This window comes from Numida meleagris, chromosome 6 (genome assembly GCF_002078875.1).
Source record: "Numida meleagris isolate 19003 breed g44 Domestic line chromosome 6, NumMel1.0, whole genome shotgun sequence".
Taxonomy (NCBI): Eukaryota; Metazoa; Chordata; class Aves; order Galliformes; family Numididae; genus Numida; species Numida meleagris.
The window spans coordinates 2,218,721-2,242,732 of NC_034414.1; the positions used below are offsets into that span (position 1 = coordinate 2,218,721).

At 46.9% G+C, this 24,012-nt stretch overlaps 2 protein-coding genes across 6 annotated transcripts; both read left to right on the plus strand.

Annotated features, from left to right (window-relative positions):
* Positions 871–19,213, plus strand: DISP2 (dispatched RND transporter family member 2). Of its 5 annotated transcripts, none has more exons than XM_021402485.1 (9): positions 871–943; positions 7,599–7,803; positions 7,941–8,051; positions 9,723–9,752; positions 11,083–11,206; positions 12,117–12,232; positions 12,530–12,648; positions 13,401–13,498; positions 14,623–19,213. In XM_021402485.1, exons 2-9 carry the CDS (start codon positions 7,610–7,612, stop codon positions 18,040–18,042), a joined length of 4,212 nt encoding a protein of 1,403 aa, XP_021258160.1. In that variant the 5' UTR covers positions 871–943; positions 7,599–7,609; the 3' UTR covers positions 18,043–19,213. The 5 variants fall into 5 exon arrangements, with proteins under 5 accessions (XP_021258160.1, XP_021258158.1, XP_021258159.1 ...); XM_021402484.1 differs by lacking the exon at positions 871–943 and adding an exon at positions 5,977–6,092; XM_021402486.1 differs by lacking the exon at positions 871–943 and adding an exon at positions 5,977–6,092 and having other exon boundaries at positions 7,944–8,051.
* Positions 19,352–23,988, plus strand: KNSTRN (kinetochore localized astrin/SPAG5 binding protein). Its single transcript, XM_021402488.1, has 8 exons — positions 19,352–19,511; positions 19,663–19,795; positions 20,455–20,511; positions 20,695–20,794; positions 22,618–22,732; positions 23,026–23,087; positions 23,214–23,288; positions 23,555–23,988. Exons 1-8 carry the CDS (start codon positions 19,454–19,456, stop codon positions 23,684–23,686), a joined length of 732 nt encoding a protein of 243 aa, XP_021258163.1. The 5' UTR covers positions 19,352–19,453; the 3' UTR covers positions 23,687–23,988.

The window sequence follows — 24,012 nt, forward strand, 5'->3', positions numbered from 1 at the left end:
TTTTTGTAGCACGTGAAGCAAAAAGGATGCCACCCTCATAAGAAAGAAGGTCACTGCCCCTGTAAGGGCTATAGGCATAACCACGAGAAAGGAGAAGGTCACAGCCATGCCCATGGCTGCATGTAGGGTCATGAGAAGGGAGAAGGTCACTGTCACTCCCCTGGCCATATGCACAGCTGTGAGAAAGGCTCGGGCCATTCCCTGCACAAGTGATGTCACGGCCGTTCAGATGGGGCTACAGTACTGATAAACCGGTGTTAGCAGATCTGACCTCCTTGTGCTCTTCTAGCTTTCAACTCAGCGGTTTCAAAGCTACCAGCTATTTAAACAAACTTAATGCTGCTAAAATCCACGTAGTGAACTTCCATGCTTCAGCATGCTGCCATGCACCCATGATATGAGGTCTAAGAGTGTTTCTGGGAGCTTTCCTACCTTGGACCAAAGCAGTACAGCTCTTTGTGGGACAAGGGATCCCCCACCCTAAGGATGCATTACTTGAACATACAGCCTGCTCTACCGCACATCTTTCAGTGAGGGTGCACAGTGAGTTTGGGGCTGAGCGAGGTGGTTCGCTCCATATCAGAGAGAACTCCGCATTCTTGCATTGCTCAGAGTTCTTACCTGTACCTTTCTGTCTCAGTCCCCTCCCGGACACACGGACAGCTTCCGGGGGCTCACCCGGACCCCCTAGCCTCTCCCCCCGCCCTCAGCCTCCGCCAGCAGCGCCCCTTGGTCATTGGCCGCCCGCTCCGGGCCCGCCTCCGCGGTCGCGCAAGCGCTGCGCGGAGCTGCCGCTGCCGCCTCGCCGGGAGCGTTCAGCACCGCGAGCTGCGGACAGCGCCCCGCTGCCTCCGCCGCCGGCCATGGAGGCCGGGCCGGCCTCGCCGCGCCGGGAGCAGAGGCCCGAGGGGACGCGCCGTGGCCGCGCTTCCGCCTCGCCCAGGTAGGAGCGCGGAGCCCGGCGGGGAGCTGCGGGGGATGGTGGTGAGAGCTCGGCGGTGTCTGCTTGTGTGGGGGGGGTCACTGGGTGAGGCTCGGTTATCCTGAGGCTTGGCGCTGCCTTCCGGCCCCATCGAGGGGCACGTGCCTTTCGTCCTAAGGCCTTCGTTTCGGGGTTTACGAGAGCCGGGCTTCCCGGCTGGCACCCTCGTGGTTCGTGCCCCCTGTGCCGGTGTCAAACTTGGCCTCCCTGGTTTTTTTTTTAATCATGCAATAGAGTAAGTAACCCCACCTGCAGCAAGCGGTGAGCTATTGTTAGCGGTGCTCAGCCTGTTTTGGATGGAGTCCTCTTTTCACTAGGCTCAAGACAAGAACTGGTTTCGCTTCAAAGGTTTTTTCTATAAAGCCCTACAGCCCTCTCCTTCTGCCCCCTGTGCCATATGCTCCCTCAACTGGTGCCTCAAACCAGGCTGGCAGCCATCATGGTTGCAATTTTCTAAAAATGCCAACAAGCCCATGATCCCGGGCAAAGAGCCATCTCCAAATTTTCAACCACATTGCCATTTGTTAGAGTGAAGGCAGCAGATCTGAGCTCTTCACATTCTCCGGAGCGAGGCACATCCTGAGGTCAACAGCACACAAATTCATTCTGAAAGCCCAAAGAGTTTCACTTCTTCCTGACATGGGATTTTTACGCTAAGCCAGCCCCACCTGCCTGGGGAACCAGCGGGGCAGCCACACCCCCTCAGCTCTGCAGATCTCAGCCTTAAATCTTGGGCATTGGCTGGGGTCTGAGCTACCACGAAGCCCCGTTAGCTTTGCTTGCCTGTCTAATCCTTGCTCATTTGAAAGCATCCTTTGAAATGAATGCTGCAGCCTGTCAGAGTTCAGTTATAAATACGAGTTACACCACCTGCAATGGGCATTTTGAATTTATCTTGTGCTGTACACTCAAGAACTAAAATTTATGGCAATAAAGTGCAAGAAGATAGTTCTCTGACTCCCGAGCAAGCGTATATGTAAATACTTCTTTATGCAAGGCTGTTCATGTAGCCACAAAAGGGTTAGCTCTGTAGCACCTGTCCTCTGGCCCTAGCCAATGTTTGACTGAAATTATCATCGATAAACAACACCTTCTTTCTGACCTCCTTAAGGCTGGGATACTAAGGTGTTGTTTTCTTTTCTTCAAAATAGGGATGAGCAAACAGATTTTTATCTGTGCATTTTGCACTGCCAGTGTACGTAGAGCAAACTGCATCCAGACCTTTCTGGAGCTGGAGACCGGGTGGGGATGGCTGAGCCCTTTGTGTCTGCTTGCACCCCATCACAAATCCCTGTACCCGCAATGCTGCTAGCTGCCCGGGGTGAGGGTAAGGCTGTTCAGACGAGTCAATGGAAAGGATAATAAAACTGAACTTTTCTTGGCAGACTACGTGGGAAGCGGAGCTTTTCAGTCTCATTAATTTTTCATGAAGATTTAACATACTCAGGAGCCTCATTAAAAAGAATGATTGTAAGGCTTCTCAAGGATACGCGTTATCCTGCTACTAGATTGAAAAAGCAAAACAAGGAGCAACTACACAGAAATTTTCCATTGTACAAGAATTGTACAAGAATCCTCCTGCCAGAGGAGGAGATGAATCGCTTGACAGGTGCCTATCCCTCCCTGTCAGCTGGGCAGTGAACCTAGATAATAGGTGAGAATGAAATCCAGTAAGCTGTCCAATAACCTCTGGATAAATGCACTCATCACCTTAAAAGCACAAGCAAATGTAAGCTTTATTTTTTTTCTTTTTTTGAGCTCCACTGCTGTTTGGTGGGGTTATGTTCAAAGAGAAAAGCTCTGTTTAAATTCTATTATAAAATCCCATTCTCAAAAAATCACGTGCAACTCCCAGAGAAAAAGCCATTCATCTAAACAAAAGCTATGGAAGCTAACTGCTAGCACATGGTTTTAAATCAGAAAGAATTTCTCCTTTCCTTCATTTGGGAAAACTCCTGCAGCCAATGTGCAATGAAAACCTTGCTAGGGCAAGAAGAAAAGGGAAAGAAAATACACCTAGCTGTTGTTTTTGTGTGTGTGCGCCTGAAATTTTGCAATGCTTAATGTCTCATTGAGCATTTGCAGTGCCTATTACTGCACATCCCAGCAGAGATGGGATGGCAGAAAGCTGTCTCTTTAGAAACAAGAGCGTTATCTTGACCATTTTCCTGTGGGAAGAGGCTTTGGTCCTTTTGTTGGTTCCTGCACATCAGGTGGGCTGCCTGTGCCCTGCTGCTTGCTTCAGAAAAGCACTGCTGCACTTACAGGGACTTGGGCAGTTTCATAAATTGGATTATTATCCTATCTAGAGGTCTCAAGGGAAGAGATGGGGAAGCAGCATGACAAATGCAACTCATTCCTTTGGGTTGCAGGAGCAGCTTGCCTGTCACCTGCCATACACTTCCTCTTTCTTTTCTCTGCATCTCTTTGGTTGCATCCAGTTGAGCTCGAAGAAGAAAAAGGAGACTGTCAGGCTGCTTCTGTAAGCTTTTCTGTGGCTGAGAGACCATTTCTGCCCACGCCATCCCAAAGACGTCAAATATCTGACACAGCTTGATGATCCTTGAGGTCCCTTCCAACCGAAGCCATTCTATGATTCAAAAGAAGGTTTCTCTTCCCCTGGTGTTAGTCCAGCGTAACGCTCTCCCTACCTCTTCTCCTGTCTGACAGTAAACAACAATCAGGAACACCCGTACAGCCATTTTTCAAAAGCAATTCAGGGTCCTAGACGCCCAGAAGAGTCATAGTGACATGCTGGTAGGCAGGCAAACAAGGACCAGCCTACATCTCTGGTGCAGATCTCAGCAGATCAAATGTGAAGCCCGCCAGCATGTTGGCTAATTGAGAGCGTAGCAACTGAAGACTCAAAACCTGCAGACCTGCCACCAGTAATTATCCCAAACTATCATTATTTGTGAACTCCAGGTTTCCCTGGAGATTTTGGATAACCAAGGTCACATTGTCACAAAGTTGGAGATGAGCATAAGGCGACTTGGATCTGGAGTGTGATTGACAGAACTGCAATTGTTCAGGCTGAAAAGGAGATAACGAAGAAGAGTCACGAGTGAATGATTTGAATTAGCTCAAGTTATTCTAAAACATGAAGTCGCTGAGCAGCCAGGGGATGAAGCTGAGACCGTGTGTGGGAAAGGACAGAACATGGCAGTATTTCACTGCAAAGATGATAATCAAGGGGAGTGGGCTTGCCTGTTAAATATTAGCATTGAATACGTTAACCATTGTGCAAAAAACACCTGGAAGTAATCTGCAATATCCAAGGGTTTGCCACCTGCCTTTGCCACCAGGAGATTGTACAGCTGAGGGTCTTTGGATGTGGAATTTTTCAGCGCACATTTCTTGCATTTCCCTGATTGTCTTCAAAGTGTTTTTCTTCTGGTGAAAGCCTTTCAGTCCAGTGTTCCAGATGAGGCAGGCAGACATGGCAGCGCAGTCCTCAGGCTAATTCAGTTACGAAAAGCCTATGGTGCCCACTGCTAATGCAAATCCAGCAGTTTACATGAAAAAGAATTTTGTTTTTACTTTTAAAAAAAAGAACACATATTTTACAGGCATGGAAATACCAGAAGTATAAATTGTCAGTGCGGTAGCCTCTGTAAATTATTATGCATTTTAGGAAAATATCACCTATTTCGGGTGTACCTAAATTAGGGAAAATGATAACGCTGAAGTTAGAGGGAAAATAATAAATTAAAGACATCAAAAAGGGAGTGAGAAGAGGTCTAGACCTTGCAAAAGTATAACACTACCACAGTCCCAGCTTTGTGATGATAATTCAGTGCCTCAGCTCTGCTAATACAAAGCTACACGCCTCCAAATAAAATTAACTTGCACTCCAACTGCTGGAAATCTGGGAGAAGGGAGAGGAATTATACTTTTATCTCAAGAATGGAAGTGCGATACTCCCACAATTAAACCTTGCCCCTGCCACTTACCATAGATACAGAGAATGCGGTGGTAGCTATGTCCCAGGCTGGTTGGTTCTGTAATCACTGTAAATGGGCAATAATTGATTAAATACGCCATTTATTTATTGCCTACCACAGACCACGAGCTTTCCTTTGTCTGCCTTTGTTGCACCTGCTCTACGCTGTGACCGTACAGCCAAATACAAATCCCACCCCCAGTGCAGGTGATGTTGATGAGGCTGCAGCAAGCCCCAGATTCCATCTTGGGAACGCACTGCTGACATATGATTTATTGTCTCGTGCAGCGCGTTTGTATCCACCACCAACAAATCTGTAGCCTTCTTTGTAAACTGCCTTCATAGAGCTGTAACCCAAATCACTCGCTTGAAAGTCTGGGTAATCCTGCCACTAATCCATCTGCGACAGGACAGCAAGGACTTCGTGCGACAGGGTTTTATATTATTTCTTTTGACAAACTCTGCAGGCGAACGGGATATCATTGTCACAATCTGTTTGGGAGCTTGTGCTTTGCAAACAGCACTCCCTCTCACTACGCTGAGCTAGCTGAAGTCTTATTAGTCCTTTGTATTGCGGAGCAGAGGCAGCTGAGCACTGGAACTGTTGGGAACAACCTGTCAAGCTTATCAGTGAGGCGTGCACACATCTGTCTGCAGGTTTTCTGGCACTTGCTTCAGTGCAAACTTTAACTTGCTGCCACCAATTTGTACTGCTGTCATAAGAAACTTCAACAGTCTTACAGATCCTGACTTTCCTCCCTTTGGGTGTCCTTCTTCTCTCAAGGATGCAGAGAAGCTCACTTACACACATCATGGCGTTTGCTATCTGTTTCGATATCTTTTTGCCATTTATTCTCTCTATCCTGGGCCACTAGCAAAAAAAAAATTCAGCAATTTCATGACTCAAAACCTCCACATGAACATCAGTTATTGCTTCCAAAGTCAATGACATTATGATAAGCACCTGTATGGCAACTGCTGAGTCCTGGCCTGAACCACTGATTGAACACCTGGAGGAAAGACCCAGTCAGCCCTGGCAACACAGGTGAAGGCAGTTCACCTCTTAGGCCTCATTTAAGGGCTGACTGCAACTGAGGAAGGATCTCTTTGTGGAGATCCCTCCTCGGTGGAAGCTTTTCCATGTGAACCCAGAATTTTCTGATGTGGGTGAGCGATTTACTTCCCTTCCCTTGTAGCACCTTGCTATTGTGCTGGTCCTTCCACTTCTTTTGTAACACCTTTTCCATTGTGTTGGTCTTTCTGATAGCTACAGCACCCTTGACTATGTCATCTCTGTAACTACATAACTAAATACTAAAATAAGCATTGGATGGTGTTTAAGTAGGCAACTTTTCTTTGTTACTAGTCCCTGGACAGGTTCTGCGTGCAAGTAGCAGTGAGTGGGATGCCTGTGCTGTGCTTGTCCCCACCAGCACTGGTGTAGCTGCTACTGCAAACATTACTCTGTCATAATGATTTTAGTAAAATGAGTCCATTCCCTCTAATCATGAAATATAGTTTCCAGTGTTGATAAGCTCAATTGATGTTGGAAAGTACACAGCATGTGCTGCCAAGGCCAATATGTCCTCCTTCCGGGAAAAAATAATGATTTTCAAGCAGTACTGAGCTAGTGAAAATCGTCAAATCTCTTCTGGCATTGATACTACCATGCTATTTAACTTCAGGTGCAGTCCCAGAGACTTGTAATTGCTAAAACTCTGTCTTTTTCCATGGCTGTCTGAAAGAGAAATGAGATGAACTCTGCAAAGTTTTGAAAATATTCCCTTATCAGTCATATTTTGTCTTCAGTTTTTTGCCACATCTCATCAGGTGCCTCAGGCTAAAGTTCATCTCATTCTTGTCTCACTCCAGCACTCGTAATTCTCTGACAGCTCAAGACACTTTGTGATTCTAGCTGGCCCAAATCATCCATCATACTTAATGCTCAATGCCAGGCACTAGAGCAGGCATATAACTCAGCTGTAGACACCCCAGCGTGTTCTCTGATCGACTACCACAGACTGTTGTTGGTGTTTCCATGTCGTTCTTGCTTTCTGAGCTTCAAATTGCACAGTGCTTCTGAAGCTCCCTGATACTGAGATGGTAATTTCAAAGGCATTTTCAGGTCAGCGTGACCTCATCCTACGGTGTGTGTGAAGGGTTTTCCTGCTGTCATAAAGACTGACTGGTCCCTCAGATCCTGTAATTACTCTGTGCTTCTGCATTAGGACCCTGCATTTATCACCAGCCGGTGTGTTTTGCCCCTTTTGCATTGAAACGCCTTGGGAGAAATAAGAAAGAGTAAGGAGGCCCATCTAATTAAATGCCATAAGCATTTAATTAACTCTGCCTCTATACTGCAGCCATACCTAGTTTCTAACACCATAGCCATTACAGGAGCTGAAAACAGTTCAAGGGCACGTTATACTGTATTTTGTAATTTTGGAACGACATGCACAAAGATATGGATTCACCATCAGCTGCGCTCTGTGAGTGAGGTATGGATGTTTTTGTAAAAAGCATAGTTCAGCGCAGCCCTGGCTCTTGATACAGCAGAGGGTGAGGTTTTATGTCTTGCGTTAAGTAGGAGACAAGATGCGATTTTCCCCCCCCTTAGTCTCTCCGGTGCTGTAACAGAGAAAGGTTTGACCATCCCTTTATTTTCTCTCACAGAGAAAAACGAAATGCAGGACCTTGCCAGACCTGTCTCGCCATGCCAGAGATTGCCAACACTGAGCCCAGCTACAGTGGCACTTCTTGGGAAAGGATCTGCCCGGTCCATCACTGCCCTATTCCTGCATCGCCCAGGCTGGAGGGAGACCACCTGCCCTCCTCCAGCCACACGCTGGGGCCGATCTCCACTCAGTCCAATGGTCAGGTACCATCGAGCTCCCAGGACTCGCAACAGCATCACTCGTATTACTCCTGCAACCGGCAGGAGCCTCGAGGCAGCTACGGCCTGCCCCTGCTCGCTGGGCACAGTGAGAGGTCCATGTTGTGTTCCCACCTTTCCAGCAGTGATCCCGCGCCAGCTTCCCACCACGAGGCTTTGGAAACCCCCTGGAAGCAGTGGTCCCCCGGGCAGCGACTCTCTCAGCCGGTGCAGCACCACGTTGTAACAGTCAGGTAAGAGGCACGTTGGGAGCGGCTCTCAGGAGGCATCTCCTGAACTTTGGGATGAGATCAGAGGGCTCTGAGTGATTTTGCTCACCAGTTGGAAGCAGTAGATGCCCCCAAAAACATGGAGGGATAGAGTTTTCTCTCTCCACCCATTGGGAACATGCAGAGCTGCTGTTCCTGCACCTGGGAGAGTCAGGATTTCCTTTTCAAGGTGACCTGTTGAACAGAGCCAAGGTCACTCTGTTACTCCTGCATCATCCAGCTGTAATCACGCCCATCTTCTGTGATCCTCCCATTTTCTCACTTTGCACTGCGAGGTAGCCAGGTGGCTAATCCTTTATCTTGGTGGAGTTTCTGAGTGATAAGAGCACGGTTAATTTCTTTTTCTACTCCCAGTGAAGCCGCTGCCTGTGATGGATGAGAGGGGAATACAGTGAGAAATACAAAGTTGAGGAATACAACTTGGTCTTCCAGGCTGGTCTGCAACAAGCAGTAGGCAGCAAGCGAAGTCTAGCGGTGTAGGATTCCTTGCTTTTGTACAGCAGTGCAGGGTTAGGCACAAAAGTCCTTTATGGTCTCATTTTCTAACCATTAACAGAGGATTTAATTTGTTTGTATTTGCATTTGCATCAACCTTGCATCAACAAAATTGTCAGCTGCTTTCTCCATAACAGGTTATTTAAGCAGGAAATCCAGCTGGACTGCAAATCGCTGGCAGAATGTGCAGCACTAGCAGAGAAGTGATGTTATAATAATGATAGAATAAGGTTTTTAGTCTGAGCAAATCTGCCTGAGAAGCTATTGTGGAGGAATTAACACAGGACAGGCAGTGTGCAGCTTTAAAGAGACTTCTCTTTAATAATCTGAGGATTTTTCTCTGTTCCCCTCTCTCTCAAATCTGTGGAGTGTTAGTGATGAGGAGACCATGCATTTTGGGGAGACATTTCAGGTGGAAATGGAGAGCAGAAGGAAAGACCTTTCAGATACGGTGGTCACTAAAGTACAGCTTTTCTGTTAAGATTGCCTTAAGGATTCCTTAATCAATGTAACCTTGGATCCCCTCAAGAAGGCTTCCTCCTTTTATCCCTCAGAGCTCTACAGAGAATGACAAGAGCTGCTCTGCAATGGAAACATCAGAAAAAGGTTCTGAGCAGCTCCACTGGCCTCCTTTCCCTCTAGACTGGACAAATGTCATGTTTGAAATGGCTCAGGAAACAAGTGAGATTGACCTTTCTGGAAAATCCTAGCTGAGTTGAACAGGAAATAAAGACTGTAGGCATTGTTAGCCCTGATCATAGAATTTCATAGGGTTACGCTGTTGCCAACAAGTAATTTTAAAAATTCAGCAGGAAAGCACTTGAAACAGATTTTCATGGATAAGTGTTACAGTGTGATTCCTATGGGATGAAGTTGTTGATGTCCTTTACATTTTATTGTGTTTTCTGGAGAGGCAACGCAGAGGAGTTACTAAGAGTTTTCCCATCAGGTTTGGTTTAAAATGCCAAGGAGAGAGGAAAAGACCCTGTTATTCATTAGACAAAGCCATCTAGTGCCAAACAACTCCCACAGCAAGGGCTCAGCTTCTGAAGGGGTTAACTTGCTCATTAGCCACCCAGGATGATGCTTAGCAGGAAAATAATGAATGTACATCTTGTTCTTTTTTTTTTCTGTCTGCAGACATGACAAAGCTTTCAGGATGCCTAAAAGGTATGCTTAATATCAAATCCTTGCTGTCCTTCTACCCTATTATCATTGCTCTCCTTCTCTGCTATTAGGAAATGCAGAGCATCAATGCTGGTGACCTCCCCAGCAGGCCCAGGTTCAGAGCCAAGGTCAGCACTCCCTGCTCTGTGCTTCCCATCTGCCTGGAAAAATCTCTGTTTGCTTGTGAGATCAATTTAACCTGCACTAATGAATAGCAACGCTGCCTTGATAGCTGTTCTCAGAGCAGGTGCCTGGCTCTAGTCCATACGCCATCTTTATATATATTTATAGTTACATTGATTGGATTAATCCAGCTTGGCCCACCAGATGGGGAATCCGGAGGGCATCAGGAGCAATAGCAGTAGAGTCCTGCATTTTCTCACAAGCGACAGGAGATCTTTCTTGCAAGACTGTGTGCAGTGATTCACAACGGTAGAAAACTCTCATTTAGGGCAAGAAATTAGGCAACAGAAAATCCTTCCTCCCAGGGAATGTGAATTTTGCATTTGGGTGCACAGTACTGTCGTGGAATGTGACACCGCCATCATCAGATTCTGCAGTTTGTTCTTTTTTCTCTGGTAACTGGGCACAGCATTACCCAAAGCAGCCTCCAGAAATGACGTAATTTAACGTGTGAAGGGCAATTTTTGTTTGTTCTCATAGTGCAGACTTCACCTATGAAAACAAACCTGATAAGGGAGGTTTAAATTGAAGAAACAAAACAAAATAAGCCTGACCTAAAGCTCTTTGAAGGGCCAACCCACCTCACTGGCTTATGGGGTTTTGTGTGCTCTCCAAACCCTGGTCTGCAGCACTTGCACATGCTTTTGTTGTAAGGTCAGCGTTTGGCTTGGAGGCTGCAGTCAGGGTGAGACTCACTCATCCTCAGTGATGATCCTTGGGAAATCTGTAGGCCAAATAGCAAGGCAGCGACTGGCTTAGACTTTACAATGGGGAAAAAAGAAAGCAAGCGAGAGAGGAGCTCCTTCTCAATGCAGCCTTTTAAGTTTAAATATTTAAAGCTTCCTGCTGCCTTGGGATGGAAGAGTCTGGGTTTTATTATTTCAGATTGAAAAAGCAGGAAAATGCAGGGAGGCAAAATGTGATTCCCTGAGTTAATTAGAGTTGCCTTCAAACATCCAGTTGGAGGTACAATGCATTCATTAACAGCTGTACTAGGGCCTCTGAGCTTTTCAACAAACAAATGCTCAAATCGAAAATCCCTAATTCTTTTACTTTCTTTTACTAACACTGTGTTGGTTCGAGAGCAGCTTTCATGCTAATAGCAGAAGGGCTCTAACGGCTGCATTTTTTCTCCTTCTGTTGATTCTAGTTATTCTCAGATGATCGCAGAGTGGCCCGTTGCTGTCCTGGTGCTGTGTTCCGTGACAGTTGTGGTTTGCACTTTAGCTGGCCTGCTTGTTGGAAATCTGCCGGATTTTTCAGAACCCCTGATGGTAAGGCCCTGCAGACAAAAAGCGCGAGCAGAAGGAAAATCCACAGGCCGACCAGCAATGTGTTCTTTCTGCCGTACAAAACAAGCTTATGCTTCCTTCCTTCTCTGCAGATAGAGGCAGCAAGGCAGGACAGGAGGATGCTAAAGCCACTAGAAATAAATGGCAATGTTTATCAGTGATCTGCTGTTTTTTCCCCTCTCATCTTCACAGTGTGCAACCAAAGCAAGATTCCTTCTGGATGGACGTAATGTTTCAGAGTAATGCACAGTGCTTGCTGTTGCTTTGATACCACAGTCACAAAAACAGAAATAGTGACATCACTCATTAGTGAAAGGCTTTCATTCCTTGCTATTTCACTGTTGCACTGCCTAATAGCTCTCACTGGTGATGCATTTCTTTTAGTATTCAGCGTTAAGTTCCCTTCCTGAGGCCCAGCATGCTGCTCTGGTAGTACGTCCTCACTAGCTTCTAAACACTCCAGCTCCCTCCTGAGGACCTTTTGCTCTGGCCCACAGAGACGCATCTTCAGATCTCCCTCCTTAGAGAGAGTGCATCTCTCAGGACTGGGGCACAGCAGACTTAGGGTTGCACTTGGCAGCTGCAGCAGGGCTGAGCTTCACTCTTGAGGTTGGTTAGGGAGCACACCGTGTGCCAGCAGCAGCCACCAGCCCATCTCTGCAATGCTGTGGACTCGCACTGTAGCCATCCTTCTTTCCAAAAAAGGAAAGGAGAAATATTTTCTTTCTGTCATCTCTGGGATGCAGTATTTCCAGGGAAAGATCAATGTGTGTATCTCTCCAAGATGCAGTAATCATCTCATATAGCTTCTGTGTCTAGGAGAAGCATTAAGCTAAGCATTTAGCTAAGCTAAAATGCAAGCTAATGACAAAACCCTTTTGCTTGGCTGCAGGGTTTCGAGCCACGAGATACTGACATTGGCAGAAAGCTCATTGTATGGAGGAACGTAGAAAGCCATACGGGCTACAAGAAGACCTTTTCCCTTTCTCCATATGCTGAGAAGAAAAGGTATTTCAGTTTGGTGCGGGGGCTTTGAGGAAAATGTTGGGTATAAAGTTACCAATTAGCTGTTCCAAGATACCTGTGTGAATTACAATATATGGCCTGTGCTGAAAAGCAACCGAGCACTGGAGGGTTTAAAGCCTGTTGCCTTGCAATGGGCTTGGACTCCCCACTCTGGAAACCAGGAATTAGGCACTAAACTCTCCGTGCGTTTACTTCACTGCTTACCAGAGACTTGCTAGTCAACATCACTCACTGCCAGCTGATCTCTCTACTTACACAACTTGTATCATCTCTTGCTAGCTATGATGACATCGGCATTAGCAGAGGACAAAAGGCTGCTCAGGGAGGACAAGAAGCGAGGACACGGAGAATGGTGGAACAGATCTACGGAGTAGATGGTTTCTTTTGCGGTCCCCCGGGTGAGTGGAGTCTTGAAGGAGCAGTATGCATGATGCACCCAGAATTCAGTAGCGTGCAGGATTGTCAAAGCATTTTAGGACACCGGGCAACGTTCTGGACGCGCTCTGAGAAAGCAGTGCACACAGTGCCACGCTGTGAAGGCTGAGCTGCTTCCTGGATAGCACTCTTTGCATCCCCTCCACGTCCTTTTTTTTCTTCTGGAAATACATATGATAGTGAAAAATGGGAAGGAAAAAAAAAACACAACACCACTCCAAGATACCCCAAGTTTCTTAATAAATAGAAGAAAGAGGAACAGCACACAGATAATCTGACTCCCTCCCCTGCCTGAACTCCACTTCTGAAATCAGTCTAACACCAAACCCTCAGTTCCTCAGGAGTTTTTGGCTGAACTTCAGCTCCTCATTCTGTAAGAGGGGGGTACAGAACCAGATGGCAACACTCACTGAAAGCACACTGACAGCATGGAGAGTGTATTTTGAAAATGCTCCATCCCTGCTCTCCTGCTGCTGACAGCTGTATGAGGAGCGGAGGTCAGATCACACATGGGGATGCTACCACTCACTACAAGCTGCTTCATGACCTGGTTCCCTTCAGGGAGTCCTCCATAGCAGTCTTAGAGACAGCAAGATTCATTTATTTATTTTTTTTAATGCCCGGAGGGTCTATTCCAACCAGCTTGGTTAACTCAACTTCATTACCTAATACTGTCTTTTTTTTTTACAGTTCTTTTTAATTTTTTTTCTTTCAGAGAAGAGCTATTCCCAGCTGGTATTTATGTCCACAACTGCTGGGAGCTTATGGAACTTGCAAGCTATTCAGTCCATGTGTCAAATTGAACAAGACAAGGTTAGTAATGTCACAAAGAACATACATACACGTTGTCTCTTTTCTGACCATCATCATCTTGAATATCTAGCTGAAAGGAAGGCAGACGAAAACTACATAAGCTACAGAGCAGGTTTCAGCCTAGAGAACTCCAAAGCATTTTACCTACTTAGCAATGTAAGAATCATTTCACCTATCCCTGAAGCCCAGCTGCCATTAAACAGGAATACACAGACACTGAGCAAAAACCTTGTCCAGAAGCCAAAGACGTCCATCAGAAGCCGTTGAGAATGTTGAGCAGCGGAACCTAATTACCAAAATGGAGCTGTTGTCCTGGAGATTGCCCCAGCGAGTTTTTTAAGGGGGACTTTTAATAGGATTAGTTGTGTTTGCCATAGGATCTTTAACAACTCTAAGTGATAAGACTTCCAGGAAACCTCCACTGCAAGAGCCTGAGATCCTGCTGGCAGGAGGCTCTGTGTTCACACTACACCGTGCCAGATACGCAGCTACGGGAGCTGAGGCCGAGCTAGGTTTTAAACCATCCCACAGCACACAAAGAGTGCAGGCTCCCACGCCCATCCACATCACTGCATATTGCACACTCAGCAGTACTAGTCATGTTGTCAGCCACACCTGAACTGCTGTGGGGCGCCTGCAGCGGCTGCTGGCTGCGATGGAGAAACACATGGAGCAAGAAGTCCCAAGGCATAACAGGTAAGACAACAAGACTGTGTGCCCCGGAGGACTGCACATAATCTCCTTGGCTGCCAGTGATTTTACTGGCAAGTCTAGTAATAACATAAGGAGTAAAATAAAAATAAAAGTAAATGTAAAATAAAATCAGTAAAAAGCGTCTCCCCCTTCTGTTCTAGCCTTGAGAACACCTGCAAAATGAATGGGACACCCCCATTGCACTGGGGTAGTGGAGAAGGATCCAGATTTTCAGATCAGAGGTTATAACCTATAAATAATGGACAGGGTTTCATTTTCTGGCAGAAGGCTAGTGTGCTTCAATTGCTTTAGCATGTGCAATTTGTCACTGAGAGCCACGGCTTGTATGCCTGGAGGGGAGGGTTACTGTGAGGAGCAAGATGAAACGTGCAGAGTGGACCTCGCGTGATGTTCCCTTGGCTGTTTTTCAGATACGCTCGCACGTTCATTTTAGAGACCTCTGCCAACGTACTGAAGCCAACGAATGCTGCCCAAGCTGGTCTCTGGGAAACTACATTGCTGTCCTGTACAACAGGTCATCTTGTTTGGAGATAACTCAAGGAGACATTTCCCACACCCTGGCCCTCCTTCGTGCCTGCGCTCCAGACTACCACAAGGGTATCCTCACTCCATCTTGCTTAGGTCCCGAGACCACGAGACAGAAACACTCTCAGTGTGCCAAAGTACCAGAAAAATGTACCCGCTTCAATGCTATTTACCAGCTTCTTCACTTCTTGGTCGACAGAGACTTTCTTAGTCCCCAGACGATTGAGTACCAAGTGCCATCCCTCAAGTACAGCCTGCTCTTTTTGCCTACGAGGAAAGGTGCCTCTATGATGGGGATCTACTTAGACAATCTTGAATCCTGGGATCTATTTGATAACTATACGTCTATTACTGGAATGGACTTGGGCCTTAAACAGAAACTCTTCCAGCACTATCTTCTACTGGATACTAAGTATCCAGTTCTGGCAATATTAGCTATTTTTCTAAGCATTTCTTTTTATTTACGCTCGGTCTTTATTACTTTGATGGTCCTGCTCACCGTTGTCAGCTCTTTGATGATCTCCTACTTCTTGTACAAGGTGGCCTTCAGATTCACCTACTTCCCTTTTGTCAACCTGACGGCCGTTATCATTCTCAGCAGCATTTGTGCCAACCACACCTTCGTCTTCTTTGACCTCTGGAACCTGAGCAAGAGCCAGAACCCTTCTGCTGGGCTTTCTCAGCGGGTGAGTCAAACCATGCACCATTTTGCATATCTCATGCTGGCATCCTGCTTCACAACGGGTGCTGCCTTCTACGCCAGCTACATTAGCAATATAATAGCCATCCGCTGCTTTGCTGTTTACATGGGCACCTCTGTCCTGGTGAATCTCATATTCATGGTGACTTGGCTTCCTTCTTCGGCCGTGCTGTACGAGCGCTACGTTGCAACAACCTGTGTTTACAAGCCGGATGACTACTGGAAAGACACCAGCCACAAGAGAGTCGCTCTCTCCCTCCATTATGTTCTCAGGGGTCTCCAGAAGACGCTGTGTGAAACCTCCAAGTTGTTATTTGAAAAGCTTTTACCTTGCGGGGTCATCAAGTTTCGGTACATCTGGATCTGCTGGTTTGCTGCCTTAGCAATCGGAGGTGCCTACATTTCCTGTTCCAACCCAAAACTCAAACTCCCGACTCTTGAGTCATCGTCTGTTCAGGTGTTCAGACTGAGCCACCCCTTTGAGAGGTATGACTCCGAGTACTGCCACCAGTTCATGTTTGAGCGGCTAGAGCACGGAGAAGGGCAGCGTATGCCTGTCACTATCATCTGGGGTATCCTGCCGGTGGATAACGGGGACCATTTCAATCCAAAAAGCAATGGCACCCTAGTGGCAGATGCCACCTTCACAATCCAAAGTCCTGATGCCCAGAAGTGGCTCTTCGAATTCTGTCAAAAGGTGAAGAACCAAACTTTCTATTACCTTGATACAGAGCAGAAATCTACCGTGTGCTTCATGGAGGAGTTTATCAGGTGGATGGATAGTCGCCAGTGCTCCCAGAGAGACAACAGTTTCAACCTGTGCTGTAACCAGTTCTCTTTCCCTTATGGAAGTGAAGTCTTCCTACACTGCATCAAAATGATGCTCCTGGAACAAGGCAGGGAAGGGGAAGAAACGTACGATCTGGGCCTCAGATTTGATGGAGAGGGAAATCTTGCTGCCTTGGTACTGCAGTTTCAAACTGTTTATCACTATAGCTTCAATTACAGCAAAGCCAAACGCTTCTATGAAGAAATCAACCTCTGGGTAACAGAAGAAATGAAAACTGCCCCTGTGGGACTTCAGAATGGGTGGTTTACCAGTAAACTAGAGCTGTACAACCTCCAGCACAGTCTCAGCACTGAAACAATGGTGGTCATGGGGCTCTCCATTGCTATTTCTTTCGTGGTGCTGCTGCTCACTACCTGGAATGTTCTCCTTAGCGTTTTCTCTGTGACTGCCATTGCAGGCACTGTCCTGGTAACTATTGGCCTTTTGGTCCTCTTGGAGTGGCAGCTCAATGCAGTGGAGTCTCTCTTCATTTCAGCTGCAGTAGGTCTCTCTGTTGACTTTACCGTCAACTACTGTATCTCCTACCACCTGTGTCCCCATTCGGACCGCCTGAGCCGAGTGGCCTTCTCCCTTAAGCAGATGAGCTGTGCCACAGCGATGGCAGCTTCTGCCTTGTTCTCTGCAGGGGTCATTATGTTGCCTGCTACAGTGCTGGCCTATAGAAAGTTGGGGATATTTATAATGATGATCAAGTGTATCAGCTGTGGGTTTGCCAGCTTCTTCTTCCAGTCGCTGTGCTGCTTCTTTGGCCCGGAGAAGAACTGCGGGCAAATCCTTTGGCCTTGTGCCCACACCATGAAAGATTATTCTGATGACTCTGAGCCAAATGGAAGCTATGCCTGTGGGGGTAATGAAAAGCAAAACCGACTGCGGAAAGTCCAGGAGTCCAACACTGCAAACGAGCAATACGAGCTCCAGCCTTTGTCTAGAAAACTCAGCGACAGTTTTGACAACAGCACATCCACAAGCAAGCTGTCCAACAGGCCATCAGTGCTCTCTGAAGACATGCAAGCTGAAGATAACAGGTGCCCGAGAATAGGAACGCATCCTCCCCTTGAAAGAGAGAGACAGAATCTGCAGGAGACCCTTGGAGATGACCGGGCTGGCCTGTGCCAGTGCCCTGCCTTGCAAACTTCCTCTCCTTACAAGCACAGCAGCTCAGGAGCAGAAATTCAAAGGGAGAGATTATGCGGAGATTGCCAGTGTCGAAAGTACAGCCCAAAAGCTTGGGATAGTTCTGGGCTGGACTATATCCAGCCGGCTGGTGTGAATGAAGAAGGGCAGCTCAATAAATCACAGTGCTCTACTGACACTGCCCAGCAGCAGTCGGATTATACCTCAGACAACAGCCATCTTCCCGCTGCTGACATCTACAAAATTCACAGATGCCTTTGTTCTCTTGGCAGCTCTTTTGACATGCTCAACATCTCCAGTGAGACATCGATTAGCGATTTTGAGCAAGGTCTAAAGCTTGCTGAATCAGCCAGTTCTTGTCCTGATGTCTTAGAGCTCTCTGATTCGTACAGTCAAACAGAGAGAGGTTACTTGAACGGGAAGAGAGATACGCTGCGTCTGGACCTGAGGGAGACTGTCTTTGATATCTCTCCGGCAGCTTCGCAGCAAAACAGCTCTTCATGGAAAAATCGATTTGGATTAGGGAGTGAAGGGCCCGTTGTGTTACCGAACAGCCAACCAGACATGCCTGATGTTTGGATCAAGAGATCTAGCGCACAAAGTTCTGGTTACAACAGTTGAAATCTTGCAGAAAACAAAACTGTGCTGCTAGGGAAAGAGGAAGCTGAAATCTCCTCGGAACTGTAAATATAATTTTTTTCCTCCCACCTCTCCTTGGGCTGAAACTATTTCTTAGTATTTCAGCTGTGCAAATACCTGTGCTTACACAGAACCAGCAAATCTGATATTGTGAGAGGATGTGAGATCGGCTGTCGTGGAGTATAAGCCCTTTGACCTTCCAGTGTCCAGTGCCATATTCACAGCTGTACTGCAGAACGTATTGAGTAAACCTGTTTTGTCGTTTCCTAAATGGTGATTAGATTTTTTCTTGTCAAGCTCGCATAGGAGGGAAATAACGAGATGAATCTCCCCAGATATTTAGAGACAGAGAGTTCATGTCAAAAAAAAAGAGCCAGAAACCAAACCCGCGGCTATGGAAAGCCTAGATTTCAAGGGGAGAGTGTAGCGTTTAAAAAAAAAAAAGTCATTTTCTACTTAATATGTGAATTCAGGTTCACAGATCTCTACAAATAGATATTATTATTTGGATATTATTTTCAGCATCTCAGCGGGGCTTTTCAGTTGATACATTCTCTTACTGATCATGGAGGAGGCAGTAGAACCAAGCCCCTATCTGTTTTTAGTGACAGTTTCAGCTTGTTTTCTCAGAATTACTGGCGCTGCCAAAGATCTTTGGTGTGAGATTTCCTCTTCAAGAAGTGCCCTCATCCCTTCGGATGTGTTCCGTCTCCGCAGCTTCTTTCCACACAAGGCTACAAACATGTAACTTTTTAAAATTTGCATATGATTTTATGTATTTTTTTTTCTCTACCAGAAACAAGCAGAAAAGCAAGCCTCTCCTCGCCTTTATTTGTCAAAAAACAAATTCCCTCTACAAGTTGGTGTAAAATAAACGCTTACGACAAACTTTTACTATATACGCGTGATGCTCCGTTTTTGCCAAGAATACTGTGGTTAAAGGTGGTAATGCGGTGCTTAATACCATTTTGCAGCATCATCAGCAGTGGGAAAATACAGGTCCTGACAGATTCACTCTTTTTGACGCCCAGCAGGCTTCCCAGCTATAGGGGAGAGGGACTGCCCCACGTAGATCAGGAATACCCCCGGGGTTTTAGCCGCCTCAAGCGCACGCTGAGGGGACAGCGAGGAGGGCTCCGCTCCCTGAGCACCCAAACCTCGGAATGAGGCGCCCTGTTCCCCAAAGCGGAGCTGCAAGGGTTAAACACCCAAACGGACACCCGCCATCACCGCCGCCCTCCCTGAGGTAAAGCACCCGGCGCGCACTGCGCCTGCGCGCTGCTCGCGGGAGGGGGCGCCTCCACGCATGCGCGAGCCCGCCCAACCGCTGGGCTCCCGCCGCCATTCGAACGGCCGCTGAGAGGAAAGGGCGGGCGGGCAGGCAGGCGGTAGCATGGATGCGGAGTTCTCCCGCGTTCCCGTCTACGGAGAGTTCCACCGCGGCCCTGCGGGTACGTCTTATCGCCTTACTGTGTGCCGTACTGAGGTATCGAGGGCCCAGCTGTGGGGTTGGAGGCGGCTGGGGGCTTCCTGGTGAGGTTTCGCTTCTGGCCGTGAGCTCGCGTCGGCTGCGGTGTTTTCATGGTTGTCTTTCTCTTGCAGAAACGCAGGTGCCTTTTTCCTCAAAGAAGCAATGTGGTGGTAAAGCAACAGGGCTGGAGCTCAACAAGGATCCCGATTTTAACTTCGGCTCCAATGTCCCGGCAGATGGTGTGTTCAGAGCTACAAATCAAGGGTAAATTAAAGAACCGTTGGATGCGTTGCTTGATAAATGTTCTAAAGACAGCTTAGTGTTTTACTGAGTTGTGGAATCGTTTCTGTTGGGAAAGACCTTTGAGGTCATCAAGCACAACCAGCGACCAACACTCCTGAGCCCACCACTAGGCTGTGTCTCTAAGGGCTGCAGCCATACATCTCCTAAGCTCCTCCAGGGACGGTGACTCCACCATCTCCCTGCTTAGCTTGTTCCCCTGGCCTGACCACCCTTTCCTTGGGGAAGTTCTTCCTGGTACCCATTCTAAACTTCCCTTGGTGCCACTTGAGGCCATTTCTGCACATCCTGCCACTTGTTACCTGGGAAAAGGGACCGACAGCCTCATCAGATTGTTGTAGAGAGCGACAAGATCTGCCCTCCAGACTAAACAACCTGTTTCTTCAGCTGCTTCTCAAGTGTCTTGCTCTCTAGTCACTTCATCAGCTTCATTGCTCTTCTATGAACGTGTTCTGGTAATTCAATGTCTTTCTTGTAACGAGGGGCCCAGCGCTGGACGCAGCATTCAACGTGCAGTCTCACCAACTCAGAGTGCAGAGGGGCAAACAGAGATTTTGTCAGAGGTACACTGTCTGTAAGTATGAAATGATGTTTGCGTAACTGTGTTCTGCTTGTCATTTAAGGATTCCTAAATCTGCCAAGAAAGTGGAGCCGCCTTTGAAGAAGGCAGCCACGAGAGGGTATGTTTCTTCATATTGTTAGTAGCTCTCCCTGTGCAGTTACGTTCTTTCTCAGAGGGTTACCATGAGCTCTAACCTTTACATAGTTTTGCTGCTGGCCTCTTGGCCAGGACATCTTTATGAAAGTAAAGGTGTGTCATACCGATGTTCTTTCACTTAAATCTTTGGTGTTTGATTCTACAGACCTCTGAACAGATACAAACTAGAGGCAGAGCTGAAGACCAAGAATCAGCTGTTGGAATCAGCCAAACAGCAGTTGCACTCCAGATTAACAGAAGCCCAGGTAGGGATAAGAGGTGGAAATCATTGGGTAATTCTTACATTCTGCTTCCTGCAGGGTTAGATCAAAGGGCTGACTTGCTCATTTTCTGGTCTCCCTTGGAGGCCAGTAGTCTCTGAGTGGGCTAGGCTTTCTCTTGCAACACCGAAGATATTCAGCTACAACCTGGCAATCAGTAGTGCTACAAATGGATTTGGCTAGATAATGCGTCCAGATCACTGTTGATAGCCATCAAAACTGTAATTCCATCTTAAACTCATTGCAGGAGAATGTTTCCACTTCACAACTGTATGCGTATGTGAAATTTTAAGAAAAGAGCCTCAGCATTGCCAGATGTTTATTAACTATGTTAACAGAAACAAGCGATAATCGTGCTCAACACTGATCTGAAGTCTATTAAATCTCTTCCAAACTCGTATGTCTCTACCATCTTGAATTTCTGCAGTAAATCTATTTGATTCGTTGATGATTCTGCTAACCCGTGACATAATGTGGTGTGAAACTGCAGACAGCGTTGAATGTATGCTCTCAGGAGAGTGTATGGTCACGTTTTAGTAACTAAGAATGCTTGTTCTGGTCACTGCTGCGCTCTAGTTTGAGGGGTAGTGGCCTTATTCTCTTTAGGGTATTTTTAAATGAGAGCTCTGTATGTATAATGTCACGCTTTCTCATGTGCTATTGTTTTTTAATATCTTGATGGATATCTGCAAGTTTTTTTCTATCTTTTTATCACTGGTGAAGGGGCCACGCCTGGAGTATTGTACCTGGGGGCGTGGACCTGGATATAAGAGAGACAAGGGCGTGCTGGGAGGAATCCAAAGAGGGGCCACTAAAATATTAGAGGAACTAGAGCCTCTCTCCTGTGAGAAAATGATGAGAGCTGGGGCAGCTCAGCCTAGAGAGCAGAAGTCTTGGGGGGATTTTATCAGTGTATATTGATATGTGAAGGGAGGGTGTGAAGAAGACAGAGCCAGGCTCTTTGCAGTGGGGCAGTGGACAAAAAGTGAAACGTGGGAGCTTCCATCTGAACTACCTGCCTGAGCAGAGGTTGGACAGATCATTCCTGGAGGTCCTTTACCACCTCCTCGACTCTGTGAAATCCATCAGACTGAGATTCTCTTTTCTTAAAGATTTTCTGAATCTTTAGATTCAGACTCAGCGCGACGTTACTCGTCATCTCTCACTGATCACTTCAGAGCACAGTGTAATCTCTGTCATGTCCAAGAGGCCCTATGTGTAGCCTTCAGTTGTAAAAGCTCACTTGATTTCCTAGTTCTCAACTGGTTGCTAATCTGGGAGATGATCTTTCCTTTTATCTCGTAGCTTAATTTCTTTAAAAGCCTTTGAGACCTCCTTTGGGATGTTCAAAAAGCTTATGGCCGTTATCAGCTGGATCACCCTAATCCACGTGCCTATTGATTCTCTCAGAAAATTGCGTTCAACTTGGGAGGTTGATCAGCTTATCCAATTGCCTGGTAAAATGGGAACTGCACAGGGAGTCATGCTGTGGCCTAAAGATGCTCCGATGCCCCTTTATTCCTGATGTTAGATGCTCTTCCGTGCGTAACTCTTCAAATACTGATATACAGAACACAAGAAAACACGTGCTAGAATTACCTAAAAGGAATGTATCTCTAGGACTGGATTTGTCTAGCAATTGCTGCGACATTCACACGTGATGCATCCTGTCAAAAAGCAGGAGGAAGGCTCTATTTCTCTGTAGAGCTACGGCTAGAAAGGCAAGATGTGATTCTTGATGCTGGAGGAGCACCTGTTTCTCTCCTTACAAACTTGATTCACTTGCAACCTCACTGTGTCAATGGCAGGGCACTCTAAAGGAGTTAAAGGAGGAGAATGAAGGCCTGGTGCAAGAAGTGGAGAAGCTCAAGAAATTTCAGGAGACTTGCATGGTGATTTTAGAAAGCAGAAACATTGATCCCGGTAAGGATTATGCATTTTATGTTCGTTTCTTGTTCAGGGCACCTTTTTCTTTCTCTTTCTTTTTTCCCTCCCTTCCTGCTGTATCTGTAAGGCATCGGCTTCTGCTTCTTTGTCCAAGAAGTAGTGACGTAACACTGCGCCGTTTTCTTGCCAGCAGAAGAGAAAAAGCTGCTTCCTGCAGTTGGCTCTGTCCTGGATAAACTTTGAGAATACTTTTCTTGCTGTAGAAAGCTCCCTTTGGGGAGGTGTTAGATCTGAGGGCAGTTATCTGCATGTTGTGTCTCGTAAACCAGTTACAGGCAGCAGCATCTTGGAGGAGGAAGAAAAAGCAAAGGAATGCCAGCAGCAGACGAAGGTAAGCACGTTTTTCAATGGGCTTCGGTGAGGGGTGTGTGCTGCTGCCCTTCTGTGCCACTGCTGTCATAGCAGCTGCTGAGATGCACTTGCTTGCAGTATTTTGTTATTTCCTTTGTCTCTTCAGCTTTTAACTGAGAAGCTCACGGCAGAATTGAGGCTATTTAATGAAACAGCTGGAAAAGAAAAGGAGGCACTTCAGGTAAGGCTGACGCTGTGTCGGATTCAGGCAGCGAGCCTTTGGTGCTGAGGGGAGCTCTGAGGCTCGTTTTCCAGCTCCCCTTGTTCCTCTGGTCTCCAAATAAAGTAGACAGCAAATGCCTGTATCCTTAGTCAGTCTAAGGCTTGGTCTGACTTGAAAGCTCTCTTTGAGCTCGTTAACAAAACCGCTATTATATATGGCTCCCTCCACTTTTGCTCATGGATTAACTTCGCGTCAGTGAAACTTGTGTGCACTGTACCACACAGGCAGCCATGGCGAAGTGGAAATCGGCAGAGGAAGAGAGACAGCGTTCCCTGGAGAAGCATTCCTCCTTTCAGGAGGAGATGAAGGAATGCTCGGCCCTCCTGGATGAGCTGGAGCAGCTCCTGGTTCAGTGAGGCACAAGGATGGGCTGCGCTGTTTCCCTTCTAGTGTGGCGGTCTCTACTTTGCAAACCTCGTTCGTACGTCTGCAACAAGAAGCTGGGTGCAGGTCACACGTGCAGGATGGCAGCGGGGCGAGGTGAGCAGGGACTGCCGGCTGCACAGGAGTCAAGTGCTCGCGGCTGGTTGTTTAATTGTCTGCTGGGACTTAGCCTGGATTTCCTTACTGCACACCTCGCCAACGGCTCACGTGTTTCGATCCGCTAGCATTTATTTCCTTGTATTAAGTCTTTTTGATTAAACGTGTTAGAAAGGCACGCGTTCGCTGTTATGCCCTGAGG